The sequence below is a fragment of the Tympanuchus pallidicinctus genome, unplaced genomic scaffold (genome assembly GCF_026119805.1).
Source record: "Tympanuchus pallidicinctus isolate F22 unplaced genomic scaffold, pur_lepc_1.0 scaffold26, whole genome shotgun sequence".
Taxonomy (NCBI): domain Eukaryota; kingdom Metazoa; phylum Chordata; class Aves; order Galliformes; family Phasianidae; genus Tympanuchus; species Tympanuchus pallidicinctus.
Window position 1 is genome coordinate 12,093,887 of NW_026294743.1, and position 27,230 is coordinate 12,121,116.

Consider the following 27,230-nt stretch of genomic DNA (forward strand, 5'->3'; position numbering starts at 1 on the left):
TGCTGTCAATGGAAACTAGCTCATCATTTGATTGGATGTACTCATCTTTCTCCCAGAAAACTGGAACATTTTATCAACACTTTTGTCTTTTCTAACTCTTGACTGTCTTTAGTAACGGACCAATATTCTTTTTACTGCTGTTTTTGTTTTGTTTTACTGTTGATATACATGTAAAATAACTTTCTGTTGCTCTTTTGATCAACCTGGTCTTTGAGTAATCTGTTCTAGCGGGAGGCGTCCCTGTCTATCACATGGGGGTTGGAACTAGATGATCTTAAAGCTCCCTTCCAACCCAAACCATTCTATGATTCAGTTATGCTGACCATATATCTGCATTGTTATATGTCTTTGAGTTTCTTTTTTTTGTTTTGTCTTTTTTGTTGTATCTTTTTCTTACCTATTTCCAACATTTACTGGATTTCAAGTTACATTAGCTGCTATCAGCATCTCCTTTTGCCACTAAGAATAGAATAGAAATGCTTTTAGTTGAGTTAGTTTTCAGTCGCTGGAGAGTTTTCAATTGTTTTCTTCAGTTTTGTTTACAATTATTGTATCTTTCCTTCTGTTCTATAGCTGTTTTGAATGCTCTTAGCTCACCAGAATCATTCATATTTTTTGTTTAAATTCTTCCAGCTAGATGAGAAAAGAAATGATTTTCAAATATGTAAAATCTGTCCTTTCACAACACCAAAAATATAGAACTCAGCTAAATTTGTTTTGTGCAAATAGAACAAAGACTTTTCACTTCACTGCTCATCCCATGATCAAGTCTTCTTTCTCTGTGAGAATGAAGCATAAATTGGTTTCAAGGATTTATGAGATGAGAAACGCACTGTCAAAGAAGCAGGAACTTGCTATCCCAATCCATATTACTGTGTTATCTGCAAACTGTCCTTACCCCGCTAGCAGAAAAGTAAAACAAAATATCACGCAGTCACAGCCAAGCTGAGGTTGGAAGAGACCTCTGGAGATCATCTAAGTCCAACCCCCCTGCTCAAATTAGGGTCAGCGAGAGCAGATTGCTCAGGGCTTTTCTGCAGTCGTGTTCTGAATTATCTCTAAGGATAGATACGTGATTCACTAGAGCAGAAAGTACCTACCCTGTACCTGAAATGCTGTCAGCAACTATTAAAATAGACTGTAGCCTGTGGTTTTCCACACAAGATAAAATGCAAACTGGATTTATGGCAGCTCTATGAGAAAAATCTGAGTTTAGAGTACTACTTGAAGGGAAAACACAGAATATGAAGAGATCAGGTCACCATAGGTCACCACCAATGGTCCAGTATATTATAAATGAAAATCAATTAGAGATGAACAAGATGCATATCAGGTTTCATAGCCTAGAGGCAGCTCAGACAAGACAAGGCAAGCAATAGCACTACTTCTCTTAAAAAATAACTAGGTTTAGAGCTATTACCACCACTTGCACAGACCTATTCATCACCTGCCAGAGCTATTCTTTTAGCAAATGTTCACTTCAGTCATCAGTGCATTACCTGTGGGGGACAGCTTCTAGAAATGGGCTTGATGAAAATGTGACTTTTGCAGTGGAAAGGTGTTGTTATAGTTAACCATGCAATCACTCCTTGTAATCAATGCCACCAGTGAAAGAAAAAAGAAACTGATTCATCTTCCAGACATTTCCCTTTTTACTTGTTCTCATCATGTATGATGTTGCACTGCTAGGAAACACACTCAAACTCCTTCTGAGGATTCCCAGTAAAAAAAACCAGTGCCAGCAGTTACCACCAGGCTGCACCATTTCCTCCTCTGCTTGCAACTGCAGCTATGTGCAGTCTCTATGTACAAGGAGCCAAATAGCTTTCATGTCTTCTAGCCTTTACAGCTCCCAGCAAAATCAGCAGAACTGCTTCTACTGAATTTTCTATTTTTTTCCTACAGTTTCAGGGTGATCTTGCCAGAATGCACCCACTGAATTTACTCACACAGACACTGATAAACCTCTGGGCTTAAGATGGCATTGATCTCTGAAGGGCTCTTGCTGGGCAGGGGTCATGAGTCAGAAACTTTGGAGCTTGGCGTATGTTTGCAACACACAGCTTTACTTCAGCCAGTACCCAGGACTTGGCAGAGAAGAAAATCAGCTATGCACCCATAGGGGGCTTTCTCAAATTGTGAACACTGTTTTCATCCTGCCATCTTCTCTAGTGCTGCAGGTGAGCATCAGTCACTATCACTGACTCTCCTGACATGACACAGTGCTGGAAGTGCTTTCAGCTGAGAATTTCCAGGGGAATATCACCAGGCTCTGATACAAGGGACCTCTTCTCCTTACCTTCCATTACAAACATCATCAGGCTGCAAATTTTTAGGATGTACAGAAAAATTTCCAGCAATTTAAAAGTATTTAAGTATGATCTTTGCTTTGACTTGTTTTCTTAAATAATATGAAAAATAGGCATATTGTGAAGTGAGATAAACTTGATTCCCTTCTAACAACTTCTGGCTATATTTCATTACCTCTTCATTAATATCCCACAGTAACAAAGTGCTTCATGTGGGCAATGCAATCATTCATGCTTTCTGTTTTTCCCCACTAGGAGTCTCGTGCTTCCAGATCTTTCCTGTTGGCTTTATCTTTGAGCCTCATTCAATTTCAAATCCAGCTAGTGAAATTTACAGCTATGCCCTCTCTTTTTGCTTACTATCACCTTGGTTTCATGAACTTGGTGCATTCAGATTTCTGTATGACTCTTGTGAGGAAAGAATTAGAACATCCTCAAATACTTCTGCTCTTTCCAGATATTTATCACAGTATGTGTTCTCTCCTCAAACACAAGCCTGATGAGAAACAGCTCCTGACGTTCTGGGACAGCACTCTGGCTTTCATATTCTGCCTTTCAATATACAGTTTTTTCCATTATCTGTTTCTTTAATATTTCCCTCCCTTGCATATTTGCCATATGACAAATGCATTCTTTACTTGATGGTTGCTAACTCTGTATATGAGCCAGCCAAATGCTGTGGGGCAGACCTAGATTTGGATTAGGAGTCAGAGCTACTGAAAGATTTAGAACTATTTTGATTTAGAAGAGTAGTGCAGCCTTCCAGTGGTAAAAACTGTCAAAAGTATTCCTAAGCAGTAGCTAGGGCAGAGAGGGAGCTTTCAGCTGAGTATATTTATAGTGCTCAAATATATAGGATAAGGTGCATCTACAGATGCACATGTGGGCTTAAAGTCACGCTTATCTATTTAAATGTATAATTTGTTTGAAAGATGCTAAGTATCCTAGATGCTCGAGCATCCTAGAGATGCTCGAAATCTAAAAGTAGTTCTGCTTATTTATAAAGTCCAAAAATAGACTCAGTGATCCAAACACTAAGCTGTGAGAAATTTGTCATATCTTTACCTTACCAAAATAAAACGCACTGCTTTGGGGGAAGTGCTTCAGTTGTAGACAAATGTTTTGTATGTGATTCTGAGCCATTTATTATAACTAGCGTTCCTCAAAGCTTAGAAATAAACTGTGCACTCAAACCTACCTCCTTGGGGAAAAAGATTAAAATATGACATGATAGCATAGATGACAACAGTCATCATTTTATACTCCTGGATAGGACAAGCTCCCATGCCGCTTGCTGCTGAATCTGGTTGTCTGCCAAAACAGTTCTTAGGAGGCTCTATCAGATGAGAATCATGGTAGTCAAGTGCACTGCTCTGTGCCATCAGCAGCTTCTCTGACCTGGGGGTAATTAGTAAGGAGGCAATGCCAGCTTTACACTAGGGCTGGGTTTCTGCTATCCTGGCCAAATACCTTTATTCTACACATCTAAATTGTACAGCTACTGAAAACTGTAAGACACATTCATATTCCATATATTGTAGTATCATATATTTTCTTCCACAGAACTGAGGGTAGATGGCCTGGGATGTCTGGTAACTCTCAGGTTATACAGAAAACTTTGGCCTAAGCTAAGATGCTGAACTAATCTTTATTCATAGAATGAGCTCTGATCAATTTAGCCATACTCCATCTAGCAACAGAAGAAATGCAGGAAATGTTTGACAGACAAACAGACCTGTCTTTTATTTACAAATGCCAAGACTTCTGAATCCCTGGCTGTAGAGATTCTTTACATGCAATGCAGTGCAGCTGTGGCTGTTCCAAGAAAAGCAATGAGATGCTGATATTTGAGTATGCTCTCAACAAATACTGACTGAAAGTCTTGTCCTCTCAATAGTTACAGTTTGACAGCTGCTATTTATTATTAAAAGAAAAAGAGCAACTGTAAATCTGCTTGCTTCTTTATTTATCTAAAACTCAAGCAACAAGTACAGTAGGTATTACAAAGAAATAAACATTTCATTTAGCACATCTGACACCAAATCGTTAGGGACCATTTGCTTAGATGGCCAGCCATTAATTACCAGCATGTTCTTAGCATCTTGGCCGCCTGTAAGTTTATGTATTGTTCAAAACTATTATAGCAGTGTCTTTCTGGAACTACATTAATATAGGATAATGCTGATTTTGCATACACAGCTTAGCAGCTCTTACCTGTAAAGTGCTGATGTGGACAGGAGTCCCTGTGCCATTCACAGTGTTCTTCTTGGCAGCGTTTCCACCCTTTCCTTCAGCTTGTTCTGCCTTGGCAATCTTGGCTTTTTCAGCTTCAATTCTCTTTGGGTTGTTTAGCATTACCTGAACCACTGCATACTCCACCAATGATGCAAACCCAAAGAGGAGGCAAACAATCAGCCACACGTCTAAGGCCTTCACATAAGACACTTTGGGAAGTTCAGCAGCAAGAGTAGTACATTCAGATGCCAAGCTGAGCACTGAGAAAATACCTACAGAACAAAAAATACAGTATTAATTAACACAAACTTAGCCTTATCGACACCTGCTGTGCTCCTCTTCTGAAACAGACAACACTGAATGATGAGTTGTAACAGCAAATGGGACTTGACGAAGTGGTAGGTATATTTTGCACATGTGTACATGCCTGCAGTTAATGAACAAGTTAAATTCAACACTTATGCAGGATACTGTCAGTGACAAATTATTAATAATGAGTATCTTTGTTTTACAAACAGAGAAATGAATGAAGCTAAACTAGCTGCTGTGGTTTTCCTGCCACAACACTTATCATACAATCAGAAATGGGTTTTCCAGAGACTTAACTGACAGCGTGCATCTAATTCTGGGAAGATAGAAGAGAAATAGATGGCATCTAAATCAAAAAACTCCAAGTCCTTTAAATTAGATTTGAAGAATCACTGCTGTCCCAGCACTGTGCTACAGCAGGAGAAGTTTTCTGAATGAACCATCCACAAGCATAACATTTAAACCTGACAGGGCACTATTTTTAAAGTGCACCCTAAAAAGTCTGTGCTCACAACTTACTGTGAAGATGAAAACACTGAGTTGACCAAAGGTCTGTGAACACCCCTGCTTGAGTTATCAGTATAAAGAGGAAGCTTTCTAGATAAAGGGCTTTTGAAGAAGCCCTTAAGTACATCCACAAAGGGTACTGAAAGGTCACACATCATAAAGCTACGTTTCAATAAGCACTGCTCCTTACAAAGCTTCCAAACATCACCATTAACACAGGACTCACATCACAAGAAATAAAATACAAGTGTGATCTCAGATTCCCCGCAGGCACCTGGCACATGGGAATAGTAGCTCCATTTGGAAAAAAAAAACAACACAGATGTTTAAAAGTGGTTGTCACACAGAAAAAACTTATTTCCATCCAGATCAGAATTTTTTTCTGAATGCTAATGATAAAAATCATTTTCAGTTATGAGTGGGCAGCTTCATGAACTGACATCTATACAAAGGGATGCTCAAGAGCAGATGCTCAGTTAGCTTTAATGTTTCTTATAAGGGTCACATGTGCTATACAAACCATTAGAAAAATTATTTTGTAGACCTTTTCTTTAGATCCATTTAAAGTAAGTGAAAATGTAAGAACACTAATAAAGCTGAAAATACTTATACTGGCCTACTAAAATCTGAAATTCTAGCTGATCATAACTACCAAATATTCTATCGTTACTGTCCCAGTTGGAATTCAATACGATCGATAACTTACTTTGATATGGACCTCAAGCAGGCAACTTATTAGCTGCTAAGACACTAAAGAGAAAGTATAAGTAAATAATTATATGATTTTAAACACAAAATTTTATGGTGTTTTATTTAAAAATGTGTGATACCAATAAATAATTCTCAAGCTAGTTTTTTTTGTCCATTGTGATTAACAAAGAACGGTCAGATGTTTTCTGTTGAGTCAGAATGAACAAGGCAAATAGCGAACAAATAAACTTTAGTCTCTACTCTGGCTTATTTTTGAACTACTCTATCAAGTAAAAAAACCATAAGGACAAGAAGCAAGAAAAGTATAGCTCACTTTTTATTTATTTACTTATTTATTTTCAATGACCAACACCAGCTGGTCTTGGCAGGCTGAACACTAATTATTGATCACTGTGAAATGTCATAAAAAGCGCAAATATAAAGGGTAATGTCTTTTAACACGTAAAGGACACTTCTTCCTATCTGCAGCTTTCTGCTGCTAATTTCCATTTGTTGGAAGGATGAAACCTTCATTCTCTGAGCAAGAGAAACTAAAGAAAATCTTTTAGGTTTTCAAGACAACACTGAAATAAAACAGAAATATTCTACCAAGCAGATCAGAGCTGGCCTTGCCTCAGAGACTCTGTACCAGAGCTGTAAGTTGCATTTCTGACAGTACCTATTGAATATGGTGCAAATAGCACAGCTCCAACATAGCTGAGGAGAATGAATAAATAAGCTGCAAGATAACCTGGTAAAAAATAATTCTTAAAATGAGAGTGGTGCGTCAGGGAGGAAATCTCCATTTTCTTTGTAGGGACAAAAAGGGGAAGGGCCTTAGTTCTCTGTAACAAATTTGGGAATGCTGGCCTTTCTAAGAAACAAGCCTGCATTTTTTTTCCCTAGAGCACGATCCGTCTTGATCGCACAGTGTGTCCACCTGCCAGCTTTGCACAGAGGCAAGAACTACATCCTCTTTCTTTCATTTAATAAGTCACTTACATCCAGCATCCAGTCATCTCAAATATAACCAAACAGTTTAACTTTACAGGAGCTGCAGTACAAGATTTGACCCGCTGCCAACATTATATTTCAGTGACGTAAGAACCTAATAACTAATTAATCCACTCACAGAAATTTCTTCTTCATTCCTATCATGAAGGTTAGTAGCTCACTGCCTACAGCATGATTGCACAGAGCTCCTATCTTAAAAATACTACCAAAGGTTACATGTGCATAATATCACTAAAGCACTTCAGAGCATACTGCCAGATATATAAATCTCCCTTTTCCAAATCTATCAAACTTAACTAGCCTCAGCACTATCTGCTGGCAATGAGTTACAAAGGTTAATTTTATGCTGTATAAAACAGCATTTTCTGTTTTATATTACTGCTTTAAAAATGTCTGGCTCCATCTCACAAACGCTACTGAAAAACAAAATATTCCATCCTTCTTTCCTCATAATTTGTTATCTGCAATACATCCACTTCTCCCATTAAACTTTGTAAACTAGAAGACATAATCTTGCCAATCTTCATACTACACTGTTCAAATATACCTCAATGTCTTTCCTTTGAAATCCTGCATTTGCTGCGGTTTCATAAAATGCAATGAGTTGAACTAAGAGCTGAGTGCAGGCAGGATGGAGGGCATGTTTGGCTGTTACACATGGAAGATATGTCCCCCATCACTTCCCCAAGCTTTTAGTTCCTCCACTGTATCCCAAGCACCCTTTCACAGGAGGCAGTGCGTGCTGTGTGACTCTTACACCCTGGACTAATGCTCCATTACTCCAGGCTACTGTGGCTCGTTGGAAGTCTGAAGTCATAGAATTGCTCAGGTTGGAAAAGACCTTGAAGATCATCAAGACTGACCATGACCTAGGTCATGGTCAGCACCCCAACTCTAACCCCAACTCCAACACTCTAGCACCCCAACTCTAACAACCCTCTGCTAAATCACGTCCCTCAGATGCCTACAGCCTCAGGGAAGGCTGTACTCCCTTTGGGGGTCACATGGCACTGAAGATAGGAATTTTTTGAACAGATGCTGGCACACTTTCCACCTGTAAAGAACTGGAGAATCCTCCATAGGCCTCATTAAAAGCTGAAACACAAGCATTTATTTAGAAAGAAGCACTTGATGACTCCATCTTTAAATCACTTAGCCAGAGCTCTCCAGATACGTGTCCTTTGTGGAGCTCCCTACCACTGTGTGACCTAATTGAATTCAACATTATAGGCATAAAAAAGCCTTGCAACTTACTTAGTTCCTAGATGGACACAGCCTTTTTCTTTGAAGGAAAAAAACACCTTTTCCCAGAAAATCAATCAATCTACAAAATCGTTTTGAGCTTTATAGTTCTTGCATTCCTAGATCAGCTAGAAACTTCTGAGATTCCTAGGCATGGCCAACAGTGGTCCACTATAGTTAACTGTAAGGATAACTGTATTAAGATACTCATATGCAAATCTGAAGTAGCTTCTCACCTAATGAGGTATCTTACCAACCATTACAATTGTAATGACAACTGGTAACACTTTCTTGTGAGCAGACATTCACTTGACACAGAAATGTTTATCTTGTTAAGATTTCAAGATCAACTTTCTTTAAGGATGCAGAAAGAAGAGCCACTTGCTGCCCTTGTGCAAACTGGAGAAAAATAAATCTTAATGCAACCATGGTGTTATCAACCTGCATTATTAAATACTGACTCATGACTAAAGGATGGTCAGATTTAGTGTCTGTTGCTTCTCTGGGGATTGAGGAAAAGTTACATAGCCAGGCCGATGGTAAATATCTTTGAAAATGCATTATATCATGGCAATATATAAAAGGAGCAAGCAAACACTTAAAACACATAAAAACAGATAAACAGACAAATAAATAAGCATGCGTGTTTAGTCACAAACACATCCATGCTATATAAATCATCCCTATGCTTCTTACAAATCTCACATATAATTGATAAACCTGACTGGCCAGCTATTCGAAACACAGGATTATAAAAGTAGAAATGCTTTTATAATGATAAGGTTTTGATCATATTGGATCTCATTACATGAAAACTAACTCCAGTTCTCATTTCTATCTTTTTAATTGAAGGCATGGTATAATTTCTCCAGACTGATTTTTTTCGTTCATGTAACATCTTATGTTTCATGCTATGGAAATCATCCCTAGTAGCTTTCCTGGTGTATTTGTTACTCGCTATCAAACTAATATGAATTGTGACTGCTCCTCAAAAACTATCAGTATTTTTAAAGATCAAGAAAAATAAAGTTGTTTTGTATTCTGAAACAGTACCCTGCAAAAGAGATACATACAATAAATGTAATGAAATATGTTTTCATTACGTTTAATTGGAGAAAGGAAGCCAACTGTAGCAGAAAACCCTAAAGCAGCATTTTAGTCTTGGTGCAAGCTCTTTGTTTATTTTGGCAATCACATCAATGGAGAAGGAAGAGACATGGTAGATGTCCTGAAAGTGGAGCAGCACAGCTCAGACTAAGGCAACTGCAGGGACATTTCAACTTAACAAACCTGGTAGGAATCCTCCCTGTTCCGTGGAGATTTCAGACTCTACTGATCAGTCTGGGATGGTGACAAGGCAGACCTTGCCCCTAAGGATCTCGAGTGCTTTCAGAATGTGTTCATGCACGTGAGGCTGCAGAGGACTTAGATCCAGATGAGATGTGCACGTTAATGTGTGGGTGAGAGGCTTCTCAGAAAGGCCAGGGCCTGGAGAGATGCTCAAACTGCATCCTTGTGGGATGGGAAAACAGCTGAACTACATCTCCTGGGAACGTGGAGAAGACTTGGAAAATAGGGAGTGTGGAGGTGGGAGCGTCAGGGAAAGGCGAGGACAAGGAGTTCAGGGCATGAGAAAGGAGAGGTTGTGGAAGGCATGGGGATAGGATTACACACAGCAATGTCAAGATTCAAGAGCCTGGCTCCACATTTCACCAAGCTCTGGTGATCTGCAGGCTGGCCCACCCCAGAGCTGGAGTCCCTTGCCCTATTAAACAGTGAAGATAAGATACTATTGTTTTGATTAACTCCATGTCCTACAGTCCCATAACAAACGAACAGCCTGCCTGTTGTGCTGTGCTGAGCAGCACAAGAGGCTGAAATAGTTCATGAACTGAGTCTCTAATGAAATCAAGGATGCTAATTCTTTTCCAAACATCATTCAGGTTCTATTAATCTTCAGAAAACCTGCTACAAGAGATAGCTATTTAGATTCTTAGTCATCATCCTGCTTTCTTATTTCAAGAGTTCTTCAAATGCTCAAGTTCCTACACACTACATGCTGCCCCAGTGCCTGCAACAACAACCACAAATAAGATCTGGTAAGACCAGATTTGTCCTGGTACAGAGGAGCAGAGAGAGCATCCTCATCACATTAGCACTGCACAACAAGCAAAGCTTCAATATGGGGGTGGATTTTACACGAGTAGGAATGAGGAGGCTTCAGTGAAAAAGATGAGTGGATAATGAAAGTGAAGTTGCTTTCAGTGTCCGGCATCATGTTGTCAAAGCAACTGAGAATGGCTTGATGGTGTTAAGTGGTCTGTAACAGCATATGTGAAGGCAGGTTACCCAGTGGGACTCTTGCAGCACTTGCATCAGGATTGATCCAAAATGATAGCCAGGACAGAACAACAATTAGCAGTGTAGGAGCATAAACACCCATCATGTAAAATCCAACTTGTCTTCGTAAAGTGAAGATTACTTCTACACAAGTGTAATAACCTTTAAAGAAATAAATGCATATTAAAGTTTAATGTGCTTTGCAGGTCAACCTCTTGAGATTACTATCTTCTACTCGTTTTTCTGCTTAAGAACACAGGTTCATCGGTTGGAATTTCTTTCAGAAGGCAAATAATTTAATTTGAAATATGTTCAAAACACAAATCAATGTAACCTGTGGTTCTCTTTGTGATCTATAAGACCCTCTGCCCTTTTCACAAAGTGTCAATAACCAGCAGCTGACACAAGCCTTATCTTGAATCCGGCTTCAACATGCAGGCCAGTTCCAACCAATGGGATCTGGCACTCATAGCAGCTTAAGCTAGTATGAGCTTAAACTCATATGAAAATTCTACTTAGCATTAATTCGCAAATAAGATGGAATAAAAACATATTTATTTAGAAAGGTTAGAATGGAAAGAGGTGATCTGAAAGTGACCCAAAGCAGAGATGCCCCCAATACTGAAAGCTGAAATAGATAACTCCTAAAATTGAAACATGCTGAATTTTTTTGCATCAAAACTTTTAAAACATACAAACACTTCAGAAAATGCTCAACAAGATTAATTCATCAAAAAATAAAGCAGCAGACAATAGGATTTTGGTGGAGATAACAGAATACATCAGAAACTATTCTGTAATGAAGAGAAGACATTCCTAAATTACATTAGAACAATATCAAAACTCAAGTCAATGTCCATCTGTAAAAAAAGAATTGGTGTACATCTAATTTCAAACGTAGAATCTTTGAAAAATTTATCTACTTGTGTATTTTTTAAAACAAGTATCCTAGAATAGCAAGTCATTTCAAAATATTGGTGAGCCTATAGTAATGAAAACAACAACAACAAAAAATGAGAATATTCCTTTGCTGTGTAGAAGACCTTAAATGGCATTTTGTAGTCTTCTATCTTTGCCCATATTCTCTATTTGTATAACTTCTGACTAATTTCTAGGAATTTTAGATTTTACATTCAAACAAGGGAGACTGTAAACATCATTGCTTATTCACTTTCTGCCAGAAATGCATTCTGTGTGGCATTTCCATCACACAGATTATCTGCTGCTCTCACTGTTCAGTTACTGAAGAACTTGTTGGATCTGTCATACATTTTGGTAGATAAGAAATAGGCTATTTGCAACTTAAATACTCAGATTATTGTTATAGACGTTCCAAATTTATTGACTCTCTACTTAGACAGGCATGATAAAACATCAGTTGATGTAAATGGCCAAAAGAATAAGTTCTCTGCAATTGGCAACGATCTCCTGCATAGGCCATACCTTAGAAAACTTGCTTGTACTTGCAACATTGTCTTTTGTTTTTCTTATAAAATCCTTAATAGAATTAATTTTAATTATGTGCATCTCTGCACTGTGAAATTCCTTCAATATAAGAATTAAAGGTAAATCACACAGCTCTTGATTCCTGAAAGCAGCCTTTAAAATACTTCATCATACTTACCTATTCAATCCACATTAACGATGTATTAACTCCAGTCTTTATTATAGACTTAACATGGATGATTTTCATTTTTAAACAGAAAGGATTAGCAATAAAAGAATTACGAGAACTTTCTTAAATTTAATGTTGCAATTCCACTGAGTCTGATGGTTCTTCTAATGATCTTTTCATTAATGGTCAAATCATGTGCCCACAATAATGTGACCATCTTGCTGAGCACTTTGCAAAGTGCCATTTTAACCTGTGGTCACAAGGTGTTGGAACTTCAAAGAGCAATGCTGGCTTTCTTTCCAGTTTCATTGTAAAGCATGTAATGATTAATTCTTAGATTTATCTTTAAGATTCCAGAAATCCTAAAATACCTAAGATGCACAAATATCAATTTTATAGATTTTTAACCTTAGGTTTATGACAAAACATAACATCATTATGCTAACTTTGACAACACAATTACAGGATAGCAATTTGGAGTAAGTGTTCCTTTCTGCCCTTGAATGAAATGGAAGTCTCTTTGTGTTACATCCAATTTTCCCATGTTTATGAATTTTACTTAGGAAGCAAAATCAATCTATTTAATTTTCCATGACTTCATAGCCTAATTTTTCAGTAAACTCATTTAAGAATAAAATAATTTTCTCACTGCTAAGAAACCTCTTATCATTTCCAAATTTGGATTTAAATACCAATGCTGGTTGTGCTTTCATCAATACAGCATTGTTCTGAGGAGATGTAATTTCACACTACTTTCAAATGTAAATAATCTGAGATATGGAATTATGTACTTAGTAAGCTAAGAACTCATTCATTTTGCAGATAAAAAAATAACATTCAATTTTAATTATCTCTATCAAACTAAATTCCTTAACTCCAAACTACTTAAAGGTTACCTGATATCTCTCCACACTTGGAATCTAGCTCAGAAACAACTGCAAGTAACAGACTCTCAACTGCAGCTGAATGGTCAGCAAGAAACTTGAAAAGGATCTTTGCAGAAAAGCTTCAGTGCCACAGCCATCTTCATTTTAATGGGAGATTTGTGCATATGATGCAATAGCACTGACTAAAACACACACTGCTGATTTCGGTTGTTATGAAAAGTCTTGGGGTTGCCACGGAATGTGAGTAGTTTGGATAATATAGGCAGAAATTAATTAATCAAAGTAGAAATGATAAATCATTAGAAGCCAGAAAGCACTGCAGAAATTTTTTGTCCACGCTCAAATACAATCTCAGGACTGAATCATACAGAGCTGAGGACTGCAAACAGCTTTCTACAGTGACACATTTCAAGAAAACTTACAGAAAAGAAGAACCTGCAGGAAGAAACATTTAAAGTTACACTCTAATACTATCAATTTTTGGAACAAACGTTTAACGAGAAAACCCAAATTACCCTACTTTGCTGCAGGTAGCACAATTCTACATGAACTGCCCATCAGAAAAGTGATTACAAGAATAGAAAATTACCCAGACTATAGAAACAAAATGGCAACAGCAAGATCAGGAGACATGTAAGCCAAATCAAGAAAAATATTTAATTCCATTCAATTTTCAATCTAGACTTTATGTATTTGAATTAGTTTGCAGTACTATGTATGTATGTACTTTGTATGTATGTACCATGTATGTATGTTAGCTAAAAGTAACCCATTTCCTCCCATAAAAATGTAAGATGTGTACTGGAATATAAATCATTATCCATAAACAATAACAGAAGGAAGCTTACAGTTTTTACCATGAAAAGCACTTCTATCACCTACCTGTGCCTTTGTAGTACTTGGTACAGTTACCATATTCAATATCCTCCTTTTTAATATCAAACTGAGGCAGAGCAATTTTCTCTAACTGTACAGGATCTCCAGATTGCCAGATAAAGCGTAAGTCATCAGTTGTGTAACCAACTACAAGAAGAAAATTATTACTATTATTTAAAGTCCCATCTTAAGCAAAGTAAATTCAGCAATAAAATTTAGCATGTATGTACTTTTTTTTTTTATTTATTTCCTATTCAAAGAATTAGGAAAAAAAATGAGATAATCCACAACTGAATTTTTATGTAGTTCTATATTAAGATTTGCCAGGTAGGATATTATATTATTGGCAATATTACAATGATTAAGAGGTGTTTGTTACAGAAATCACTATCCAAACAAATAAAGCAGTGCTCTAGATTCCACAGCTTTAAAGTTTGCATAATCATTCATACTCCACTTCAGTAAAGCATGAAAAACATACTGAATTTCAGCTACACTCACAAGCCCAAGTAACTGCAACAGAAATTAATGCTGCACCTACTAATTTCCTGATTACCTAATTACTTGGCTTTTGTGTAAAACAACCCTTCTACTTAGTTGTTCAGATTAAAAGACCTGATTTATGAAATCACTGTGCTTTAGGAAATACATGACAAGAAATTCAAGTAGATATATGTAGTCCTATTGAAATCATGTCAGTACCTCAGCACCATCATAATCTCCTGAATATGGAGAGACCCCAGCATACATCTAAAACATGATTTATACAACAGCACTAGCATAACACAAGCATAACACAGTATTAAATAAATACACACTTATAGTCAATATAGATTTATGGATTATAGATTTTACATGCTGTTTTTCTGTTACTTTCTGTTTATTAAGAATTAACTTCACACAGAGATCAGAGAATCACAGAATGCTTTGGGTTGGAAGGGACCTTTCAGATCATCCAGTTCCAACCCCTCTGCCGCAGACAGGGATACCTCCCTCTAGACCAGGTTGCTCAAAGATAATGTGCTTTATATGGGAAAAAAGCTGGGGAAATATATAAAAAGATTGAGTTGGTAGGAAGCGTTTTGTAATTCTAAGCCTCAGAAACGTTTAAAGAACCGTTTTTGTTTTGGAGGATTTAAATAAACTGTTTTTATTGTTGAAAAATAGATGCCGTTCAAAAAGTTAAATCGTTCATTAGCCAACTTCTTTAAGGTCAACAACAACCTAATAAAAATCACACCTCAAAGCTCCATGCTAAAAGATAATATCAAAAAATGAGTTGTCTTAAAGATCAACTCATAAAATCAGTTTCACCTCTTAACAACATTTATCAAATCACAAAGCCGCCGAGAGCTTTTAGAATATAATTAATGGGCACTGAAAATCTTGTCCATTGGGAATGTGCTGAACTAGTGATCATAACCATAACCATACATACAGGGAACTGTTTAATAACAACTGGCTGCTTCATCTTGGAAACCTAACAACCAGAAAGACAACAATTTGAACTGAACATATTGAAATAAAGCTGCCAATGGATAACAGAGAAAGCAAGCTCAGTGTGGGAACTGGAGGGGACAGACTGGGAGCCATAGGAGTCAAAGGAATAAAAAGGTAGAAGAAAGTTCAGTTCACACTATCTTTCCAAAGGAGCAGAAAATGCATTTCTGCACCCTAATCTACATACATCAACTTAGCATGGAGAGAGACAGTAAGGTTGATCAGATTAAGTTACTGGCAACTTTTTATGAGTAGTTCTCCCTTGAAAAATTGTACTTTTTCAAACTTGCAGAGAAACCCAGACTGAGAAAGTTTGAGCCAACTTCCATTACTTTCACATTAACCACCAGTTTGTTTGGGTTTACCATACAAGTTTAATTCAGCTAATATATGCACAGTGGGCATACACTAAAACTCTAACACTATGGTCTTATTAGAATTGTAAGGGTAAATGCTGTCAATCAAAAACTAAATTGTATAGCTCTGATCATTATTACTACCTGGCCATCACCAGGCTGTCCTGTTCAGCTTTGTTTAACCTTGCTGTTTCCTTGCTTCTGTCTTTCCTTCCTTAATCTCAGCTTCCTCAGCAGATCTGGGGCAGTAACAACAGAATAAAGCTTCTGTATTGTAGCAGGAACAGGTTGGAGGAAGCACCCTTCCTTCCCTGCATCACATTCATCCTTAGTTGAAACAAAAGGCCAGGAAAGTCGGATCAACAAGGATGGGACTACTAGACTTTTGGAACAGATGCCCTTGTACTTGGGGTGCAGGGAAGAAGATGGGTTTCAGAAGCACTTTGGCTACAACTTCCAGCATGGCATGAAAGCCTTCACAGATGAGACCTGTCTGCCCCTTTGTGAGATCAAATAACCAGGTTACCAAAAAAGGACTAGTAGGGCAGATATGCCTGCCCACATCCACAACAAATCATGAAAACATTTTGAAAAGGTTGCATACTAAAAGCTCTCAAACGTTGGCATCAAGTAATTTTCTTTTCTTCCAGTACTTCAGGAGTTACAAATGACACGGTGCGTCATCAACGCAAGGGGATAAAATGGACCCTGACCATGTACAAAAAAGCACAGGTTGTGGAAGTTAAAACCTCCAGGGGAAACTGTGGATTCTTTTTTTCCAAATGATACATATTCCTGTTTTACTAAGCTTATAGCAGTTGTTTTTGTAATACTAAGCAGTTGTCACTGTGCTTAACAGCGAAAGCTTGAATCAGGGTGCATGGTGACACAACCATAAGAAACATTTTTCATGGGGAAATTTACATTGGTGGGAATCAGTGAATATTCATTCCAAGATTCATCCCAAAATGTGTTTTTAGGCAAAGATGAATTTACATACAGCTTTCCAATTGCATCTTGCAGCGCTGTGTATCCATAGGAAATAAGGTCAAGTCCAAAGGGCATGACAGAGTAATAGACAATCTAAAAATACAGAAATAGAATTTAAAGATAGGGTGAGCCATCATGTAGGAGTAGACTGCACTAAGAAAAAGGAAAATCCTAGGTATTTGACTTTCAGTTTCCAAAACAGTAGAAAAAAAAATAACAGGTTATAATAAATAGCACTTCAAAATTTGGGAATCTAATCAGAAACTGAAGTACCTCTAGTAGTTTAATAATGCAGTGTTAAATATACAGAATTCCACAAATTAGAGAACTACTAGTACATGGCAAAAGACATAATTTTTAGGAACAACCCAACCAAAGGTCCATACTGAAAAGAAATCTGTCTCCAGCAGTGGACAGTGGCAGACTGCTGAAGAAGAATATTAGACCAGACCAATGAGGAAACGACACTCTCCCAGATTTCCAGCAGCCTCCTTTAAGTTGTGCCTTCCTAAACCAGAAGTGAGTGATGCTTCCTTTATTTAAGACAGCTTGACAGAATTTTTTTCCTTCAAGAAGCTTCCTGTTGCTTTCTCGAATTTACTATGTAAACTTTATTCATACAAAGCATCCTGCAACAAGGAGAACACTATCCTTCACACACACTAATAGTCTCCTTTCATCTGCCCTGGCCTTATGATTATTCTACTGGAAAAGAAAGTGAATAATCAATGTCCATCTGCTCTTTATGTGCCATTCAAGATCCCTGAGACATCACCTCAACTATCAATATCAACTACCAAAAGTTCCTATTTGCCTACCTGTTCTAAATGGCTACAACCTGGAAAAATATGTACCTGAAAGAAGTTCCAACTGTTAAATTTTAATATTTAAAATCAAAATTGCTTTTGTAGCTGAAAGTGATTTTCTGTTTTGAAATATTAATTTCTACAGACTTCAAAAATTGCTGGATAAACAGCTGTAATATGAACAGGACCTTCAGAATGAGCCAAATGAAATGCTTACACTGTCTGATTCTACGATTCCTTTTCTGACCTCCATCTGCAAAAGTCTTGAGATTTAATTTTCTCATCCTGATTTAGAATGAGCAAAAACAAACAAACACGGACTCTCCTATCTTCTTTCTAACCACTTCCACTCTGCAAATAAAAACCTCATGTATTCATAATTTCAGAAGTTGTCCCCTCTTAATGGCAAAGTTACAGTGCTTTTGGGAAATAACTTTTTCCTGCATTTTAGTGGTACGTTTCAGTTTATGCAAAAAAAAAAAAAAATTACTGCTAGAAAGTGAACCTAATCTCTGCAAATCATTGCATCTATAGGCTGTAAATCTTCATTATATTCCTTTTAATTAAAAAATTTGGCTGTTTACAACGAATCGTTGCTTTCATGGCATAGAATACTATCACGATCATAAACAAAGCAAAAACACAAAGAAGTATGCATTCATTGCAATGAAATTAAATATTTAAGGAGGTCCTCTGAAAAATCTACATTGAGTAAAGCACAGATCTTAACTGGAATCATGTCCTAGTACTTTAACAAAATATTTATATTCACTTTTTAAATTTCAGCCTTTTTTTAAATCAGTAGGAAATAATCCTTGTTTGCACTAGTTAACATAGAAATTCAGGTGGTGAGAATTATGTTACTTTGCTGAAGGAATTACTCCAAATATCACAGAATCACAGGAGCTGGAAGGGACCTCGAGATCCACTGGTCCAACTCCTCTGCTAAAACATAATGGGGATGGTCCACATCCTTAACCATCTTTGTGGCCCTCTGCTGGACTCTCTCTAGAAGTTCCCAGTCTTTCTTCAAGTGTGGAACTTTGCTGAACAGATACAGCCTCATTAATGTTGAATAGAAAGGAAGAATCGCCTTCTTTTGACCTGCTGGCCAAGCTCTTTTTAGTGCACTCCAATTGGCCTTCTTGGCCACCAGGGCACAATACTGGCTTGTGGCCAACCTGCTGTCCACCAGAACACCCAGGTTTTTCTCTGCAGAGCTCCTTTCCAGCAGGTCAGCCCCTAACCTGCACTGATGCATGTGGTTGTTCCTCCCCAAGTATAGCACTCTGCATTTGCCCTTGTTGAACCCCATTAGGTTCTACTTCACCCAACTCTCAAGCCTGTCCAGGTCTTGGTGAATGACAGCACAACCTTCTTTCACTTCATTATGCTTCTAGAAATCTAGATAATTCTGTAAGTTTTAATGCTGTTACTAGTACTAGCCTACTTAATGTTACTTTAACATGATATACAAACATGTCAAATTTTAGTACTTCCTGTGCTATCAACCTATGTGCTTCGCAACATCTCCGGATTTATTTTCACACATTTCATTTTTGACAGCATTGTTTTAAAATTGCCATATATGTTTAAATTTTAATCAAAAACTGCATTATTAAGACTAACAGTACATCTATCTCCCATCAAGTCATGAATTGACCGAAGTCAGAAAGAGCATGAATTTATCAATAAAATACCTCATGCTGACTAGGACATCTCCATCCCGAAATATAAACAGAAGGATATTTTCTTGAGTGACGTCATGGAAGTTAGCATTTTTTTCATTTGCAAAGAACAAGTCTGGCTTCCAAAGACATTTAAACATTGTTGGGTCCACTGTCAGAGTGTCTGAACCCCTCCAGTCGTTGGGCAGTTTGAGTCTGGGGTCATTCCACTTCTGTCTTAGGAAGATGTTCACTCTGTAATCCTGATGGGAAGAATACATAAGAATTAGACCAGACAAAAGTCTAAACAAAAAACAATCATGGGGAAAGAATACCATAGTATCAGACTCACAGAAGAAAAGCAATTTATGCTTTGATTTTTCTATCACAAAGGTAGGCATGAATCACCATTCAAGTAGCATTAGTACGTGGTAATTTCAATGCAATTTACTAATAATAGGTAGAGTATATATCAGATTTAGATAAAAAAAACTTTTTGTTTTTTTAAAGGAAAGGAGCAGATTTTCCTCCCAGGATTCTTTCTGCATCCCCTCTGACAGCAGCCATGTTACATAGGCATAAAGAAAAGTAGGCAACAGCACAGAGGAAGCCATAGTTCAACTACACTGATTTACTGCAGCTGCTAACACAGCATCACTTCTACCAGCAAATCCTGGAAGTATAAACTCCTGTTTGTTATACAATTGGTTAAGTAGCATGCTGATGGCAATATAACACCTTATAAAAGCATTCTCCAGTTTGTTAAGTGGCATAGTGATGGCAATATGCCACACCATAAAAGCAGAAAACAGACCAGGAAGACAGCAGACTTTAAGCTGCAAACACAGAATACAGCCTTGGGACCTCTAATAGTGATTTGGGGCTATTTCAGTAGGAAAATTGATGACTGTACAACATAAGGCCTGAGGCAGCTTGTGTGAAAACAGGCACAGAACAGGCCACAAAAATTAAGAGTAAATCAAGACATTACATAGAAGAAACTTTCTTCCAAATTCAGCAGGAGTTTTAGTCAAGGATGGACAGTAGTAGAACCGTGCTCAATGAGAAGCAAATGTTGCCGTTGGGAATTGGAGTAGCACATGTCTCAGGGCAGAACGAAACCCACATGCATGCTGTTCTCAGTAAAGCTGTGTGCATCCAAAAGAAAAATCTGACCTACTATGTCAGTTAGGATTTTTCAGTTTTACATCTACATCTTTCTGCTTTTCAGATTTACATCTAAGCGAATGCTTCTTTTTTATGCAAACGTAAACCAGGCAGATCACATACACAGAAAGGAATAAAAGTATCATTAAAACAAAGTAAAAGACAAAAATAAAGTCAGATTCTATAATTAAGGTGAATCTATCTCTAGTCTTCCTTGCTGTATTTTATAGCATGGTTACTTCGTTGGTTTTTTTAAGTAATTATTTATTAGGCACAAAGCATCCTGAGATTATACCTGCTAGTGCTTTGCAATTATATAAAAAAAAGGCAGATATCTGTGAGTGATGGTTCATGACATATTCTTGATTTGTCAATGAACTCAACATAAAAAATTAAGAATGGAGTGTACAAGCTAGTGTCTTCTTGGGCATTTTTCTGTTGATATATTGTGAATTCTCTTCTGCAGTACTTGCTATAAGCTGTATATTTACAGTCCAAAGCAAGTGCCATGTTGAGATACTTATGTTAATTCTTGATTAAGACCTCATGCAGAGTAGTTTACTCTACTGGTTTCCCTTTGTTAACCCCCTGTGCTCACCTTCCCATATCCAGCCCAGGTATTTTTTTACTACAGCAGACTGTGTAATGTTTTTCCCCACTGCATTATAACAAAAACCAAAGCATCAAAATTAAACAGAAAGATCTCAGGCAACATCTATTAATATGTATAGTTCTGAGAGAACTGTTACTTTTTGACAGTCTGTTTCTGGAAGTAAAAAGAAAAATAGATGCAGTCAGATTTTTATTTGTTCAAAGACCTCTATTATTACGTCAAAGTAAAGAAGTAGCATAAAATAGTAGTCAATTCAAAGAGACTTAGAGTTGGAAGGCTTCCATAGAAAAGCTTCAGAGCATGAGGGAATTCAGGTCATCATCTCAGAATGTATTATATTGATACAATTCAAAATTTACTTGTTTGTTTCTGAAGTTCCCATTCCATATGGACTTCATGTCCAAGTGAAAGTATTTATTTTAAACCATACAAATCCTGTACATTGTTCAGACTTATAAGCATTACATAAAAATCAATTTTCTCATGAACAAGTGCATTATCTTTGTTTCAACAAAATCAAAAGTATTCTCACAGCCATAAGCAAATGATAAGCACTCTCCAACACTTGCCTTCAGTTTAGCCATTCAGGAGATGTTTAAATCACAGAAAATCCACTGTCAAAATAGGAATTGGTTGTAAGATCAGGTGGATACTACTTCACTCCCTTCCTTTTTCTATTACAAAGGAAGTCAAATAAACCAAACTATAAGATTAGTGGCAGTTTAAGATGTTGATTCTGTTCCCATTTCAGTCAGTGGAAGAGAATTCCCATTAGCCTAAAACAAGTAGGTTCAGACCTACACAAATGACTGGAAATTTCTCATAGAGCATTCACCTGGGGAGGATGGCAACCACATATTTAAGGCAGTATGAAGAATGTTTAATTAAGAGATGTCAGGAGACTTAACTTCTGTATCTATGGAAAATAATATGCACAAAGGTTTTATTTAGCAGAATACAAACTATTACATCACATGACAGAAGTACAGGCTATGATCTGGTACAAATCGAATTTAAGAGGACTGGGAACAGACTTTTTCCAAAATTGAGTAATGAATTTTCAGATTCAGTACTTGTACTGCAATTAGGTTCAATGTAGGCTTGAAAAAGTGGTCTGGATGAGTCACATGGTCTCCCTCCCATGAATTTTACAGATGTTTTTTGAATATTGCAGAATGGCCAATATTTTAAAGTAAAAGGGAGTCAAATAATAATTTAAAAGCCAGACACTAGGGGAAAAAAAAAAAAAAAGTCATTCATTACCATCAGGGCAACGAGAACAGGGACGGCAAAAAGAATCACTGAAGTGTTCTACAGGGCTTTGTTTTCCCATGAAACTCCAACAGAAGGCAAGCTGTTTTCAAGGGAGCCGAAAGGGGAGGACTTCTAGGAAATATTTCCAATGCAACCTACTAAAAACAGTGGGCACATGACCAGAAAAACTCCTCAGGCCAGAAGCTAGGCATAGCCAATACTTCTCTCTCTAAAAACTGGAGCACACAGTAGGTCGTGAAAGGCTTTTTCTACATGACCTACAATGATACAAAGAAAGCAAGCATAGTAACACTCTTTAAACAGAATAGTCGTAGAGTACTGTCTTTTAACAGATAAGCGAAGTAAAGAATTGCATTCATAGGATTAAAAGAAGAAAAGTGAAATAAGAGCATGAACATTAAAAAGACTTTTCTGTAAGGTATGAAATTAAAGGAGAAGAAGGAGGTGGACTTTGAGTGAGAAAAGAAAGATTACACTGCAAATACAAACCTTAAGAATGAATTGTCATTGTAGACAGAAGATCAGATCCTTAGTACAGCTAAAACATTATAGCCTTATGGATATTTATAAAAGAATGGATCTACCTCTAGAAATCCCTGACTTTAACAGTTTTGAAGTGCAACATAATCCCTGTATTACCCTATAAATCTGCACTCTAAAACAATCTCTGAAAAATTGGAAGAATTGCCATGGGGATCCCAGACAAGTACTCTGCAAAGCCAGAAGAAAACAAGTTACAGGAGTTCAGGTAAAGGGAGCTTACTTGAAAGTAGCAGTTCTGGTATGAGCCCTTCTCTATCTTAGCTGTAAAAGTTCTTACTCGCTCTGCAGTTGCTAGTTTTTGTTCTTTTTTTCCAGTTGCTCGATACATGTGGGAACATGAGGCAATTGTCTCTAGTACTCAGCAGTACAACACAAACTCTACTTTTGCTAGAAATGGAGCAATCGTTTGCCCTTCATTTTTTGCACAAGTTTGATTAGAACTGTATAGAATGGGCATAGGGTCAATGCTGTGTCTCCACCAATCTTCCTTCTAACCTGTCAACACATTTTTACAACAAAACCGTTTCTCTCCTAAAGCAAAGCAGACTCTACCTCAGCAGGCAGTCAATCACTCTACTTTTGTTGGTGAAGAGCAAACTGCATAGCTAAGAACGTAAACAGTTCTGGGACAATAAGGATAGAAAGCAAAAGTAATTGATTCTCACCAAAGGAGCCAAAGAGTGAATTTGACATTAAGACATCAAATTATTTCCCATGTCCTTGGCCAGTGGAAGTTCACTGACACTGATAAAGCAGTCTGAGATGCTACCAGACAACTCCTCATGCCCATAGGGGACAGGCTTGCAGAGTTCTGGTCCCACTAATGTATCTGCATGCCTTCCTTGCTCTCAGTCTAGCCACAGTTCTATTCCCTGTTTTAACTCAGAATGAATCATGTGCCTGTCTCAGCACCCACCTCTGTGTCCTGCTCCATCTCTGCTTTGATATATTGACTTTCATGTTAGGATCCTCTTTTTCAGTTTTCAGCTGAAACAGACTGTGCAACTTGTCCAAGCATGTAGTCTTTTGCAGAATGATTCATTCCCTTGATGTGTGAGATTCCCCATCAAACTCAGATGATGGAGAAACATGATTATTACACGAGATAAGGAAGGGAAATATGAAGTTCAGCCCTTGTGAACCAAGGCATCACAGTGACTGGCTGGACACAGAAATCTAAATAAAAGCATAAAATGAGGGTGGTTTCTGAAGCTCTAAAATATGTAGGAGAGAACGACTACCTTATGCAACATGCTAGTAAAATCTGTGAATGACTGGACAGGAATTCACAGGCAGGTCTATATGCATTGCTGTAGAGAGGATACTTTATTTTTTGGAGAGACGCACACGCCTTACGTTCATGTTCTGTTACTATTAGGATATGGCTAATTGTAAAAAAAGCCTCTGTAAAAGTCACTTTTTAAAGCATGTAATAAATTTCAAAAACTTGAAAGGGCCATCTGGCTTAATATACCTGCCATTTTAGATATTCATTTCACTCCTACTTTCCTGCCTGCTCCTTTAAACTGCAGTCCTCTTTCTGTTTTCAAGAAATAAATCTCAAAATATCTTCATCTTACATTCTTTGTTTTAATATCACTTCCTGCTAATACCATTAACTGACTTACTATCATTTTCAATCAAATCTAAATCCTTTATTCACTCCTAGCAATGAAAGGATGAAATGGTCAAGCTGCTTAAAAAAAAAAAAAGTTACTTCAGCCATTGCATCTGTTTAACCTTGAGCAACTCATTGAAATGTCATTAAAGGTAACACATGAGCTGGCTCTGAATTTTAAGCAGGTACTGGCTTGGATGTGCAACAAAAGGTGTTTTATTATTTATTAGCTGCATTATAGTTTATTATTTCTCTGCCATTGGGATGAGGAATGTTGCCTTAGCCACAGGAGTAGACAAGCAACCACATCTGAGGAACTGCCCCCATGCACTGGACACAGCAGAGCACTGCACCCATTTCTTCAGTGGATGGTGTGGCAGTGCCTTGGGACCCCAGAGCCTGAGTATATGCCCTGGCTGCAGCTTCTCACATACTGACAAAACAGACTGTAGTCCCCTTTGTTTTTTAAACAGAAAAACCTAGCCTGCCTCATAATACCTTCAATAATGACATGTGGTTTGTTTGTTTGTTTTTCCCCCAATATTCTTCACAGTATTTATTGGAAAAGTCATTGTAAAAAGATCTTCAAGTCCCAAAATATCGGACAGTGCTTTTCTAGAATGATTTTATTTTGAAATTGATTGTTTTTCGTATAATAGTAACAACAACAACAAAAAGTCAAAATTGCAAAGTGGATCATTTGAGGCCATTACTGACAGGCTGAGATACTTTGGACTGGAAAACCTTTTTTTTTTTAAAAAAAAAAAAAAAACTTCAGTCATCAGTCTATCTCCTCTCACACAGTAAATAAACAGCAAGGTCACCAATAGTCTACTGCTTTACTCCTTCTACTGCTTACTCCTCAGAAATCCACAGAACAGAGAACATAAATGCTTGAGATCTTTGCACGTATGTTCATTTTGCACTCATGTTCATTTTGCACTCATCTACCTTTCACCCACAACAGATCCTTAAAGTTATGACAACCTGTGACCAAAAAAAGAAAGAATTAAATAGATTCACAGATTTACAGCAAAAGGCACAGTCCAACACTAGTCCCATTACCTTACTTCTCAGTCTGTGCAGTCAAAACAATCATTTACAGTTTACGTTTCGTAATCCTCAGCCTGAATTTTTATTGAGTAAGAAAATCTGCTTGTGTGCTGCATTCAGTTCATTTCAGTCTTACCATAGTTGTCTCCTGAATTGACCCAAAGCTGTTAATGAAGATATTGACCGCCACATCGACTGGAATTCCTTTAAAAAGAAAAGATTTCTAGTCATTTGCACAACCCAGCAAAGGTACATTATCCTTCCTTTTAGTGGTATCACAATGTGAAATATTTTTTGTAACTTTGTATTTTCAAATTAATATCTATTTTTTTTTCAAAAGCTACAGTATAATCTGTTTGCACTGAAACCATGAGAATCATTTTCATAAGAAAACAGAAAAAAAAAATCCTCATTCCAGAGCACCAAGCTTAAAGCATTTCACTGACCATAAATCAATGAGTCATTGCCAAATTCCATGATTTTCTGCTATCACGGAACGCACCATCCACTTTATTTTTACATGCAATGCAGTTCACATCTCTAGCAGTGGACACATTCAACTGCCAAAGACATAACAAAGATCTATCATCCCAAATAACTGTTTCTGATTTATGATGACACATTTACTTACACTGTAAGAGGATACTTCTTTGTGCAAGTCAAGTGTATAACTGTAGCAGTGTACACACAGGGGGATAAAAACTGTTCCATGCAGCTTTCACAGCCACCTCGCACAAGAGGGAGAGAAGCAGAAGGCTGCTCCATTTTACAACAATTACCAATCTGGCAAGAAAAATTTTGAGAAGCCAGCAGCTGTGAAGATATCAAGATGGACTGGATTTTTGTCTCTTTTCCACAGCCAGGATTACTGTAGCTGAAAAGGGCTGGTGTGACAGCTGCTACATCTGCCCTCTGTCACCCTGCAGGAATGGATAGGCAGCCATGTATCTGGTGTTAACAGAGGGCTATCATGAAGTGGGGGGTAGTGGCCTGATGGTTGTGAGAATCATGGTCCACTAGTTTTATTTAGCACCTGTATGTTGAGAGTGTCAGTGCACACACTGGATACAAGCATCTGTTGTCACACTGCTTAGCTTGGTGGAATTCTTTCTATTTTCAGAAGTAAAAAAAGTTGTATAGGACTATCTGGACAGAGAGAACAACTATATTATAAAGCAACGTCATATTTAATAGCTTGCTCACCTACGTACAGTATTCCTGAGTATGTATATATAAGATGTAAATTCAAACTGCAAACCCACTGCACCACTGGTAGCCAGGAATCCCGACCAGATTTGAATAGGAACTACAGCCCCAGGAAGCCAGTCAAGTGTGAGGAACATTTTAACACGGGCACGTCACTTGTCAGAAAGTGTTCTTTCTTCCCCACTTCTCTGTAAGCTAACATTAAATGCCCTCTCTTTTTCTTCAGACTCAATTCTTACCAGAGAGCCATCAGGGATATCAGAAATATAAATCAATCTGCAATATGTTCTACCACTGGCTACAAGCCTGTTGTGCTGACATTTATTTTTTGTGACAAAATTCAGCACTGAAAACAAATAAATACGACTCCACAGAGAATAAGAAAGAAGCAGGTAACCTGCTGAGAATTGAG

The 27,230-nt window shown here is 37.5% G+C and overlaps 1 protein-coding gene across 6 annotated transcripts in view; it reads right to left on the reverse strand.

Annotated features, from left to right (window-relative positions):
- GLRB (glycine receptor beta) overlaps positions 1–27,230 on the reverse strand; it is a 48,330-nt gene that overhangs the window by 6,720 nt on the left and 14,380 nt on the right. For 4 of the 6 annotated variants that reach the window (XM_052690383.1, XM_052690382.1, XM_052690379.1 and 1 more), the window contains exons 4-9: positions 25,749–25,816; positions 19,377–19,606; positions 16,881–16,963; positions 14,031–14,171; positions 10,656–10,808; positions 4,524–4,816 (exon numbers count right to left, since the gene is read on the reverse strand). In XM_052690383.1, the coding sequence (XP_052546343.1) occupies positions 4,524–4,816; positions 10,656–10,808; positions 14,031–14,171; positions 16,881–16,963; positions 19,377–19,606; positions 25,749–25,816 (968 nt within the window). Of the gene's footprint in view, positions 1–4,523; positions 4,817–10,655; positions 10,809–14,030; positions 14,172–16,880; positions 16,964–19,376; positions 19,607–23,857; positions 24,013–25,748; positions 25,817–27,230 lie in introns of those variants that run through there. The other 2 variants (XM_052690385.1, XM_052690384.1) reach the window with 2 other exon arrangements.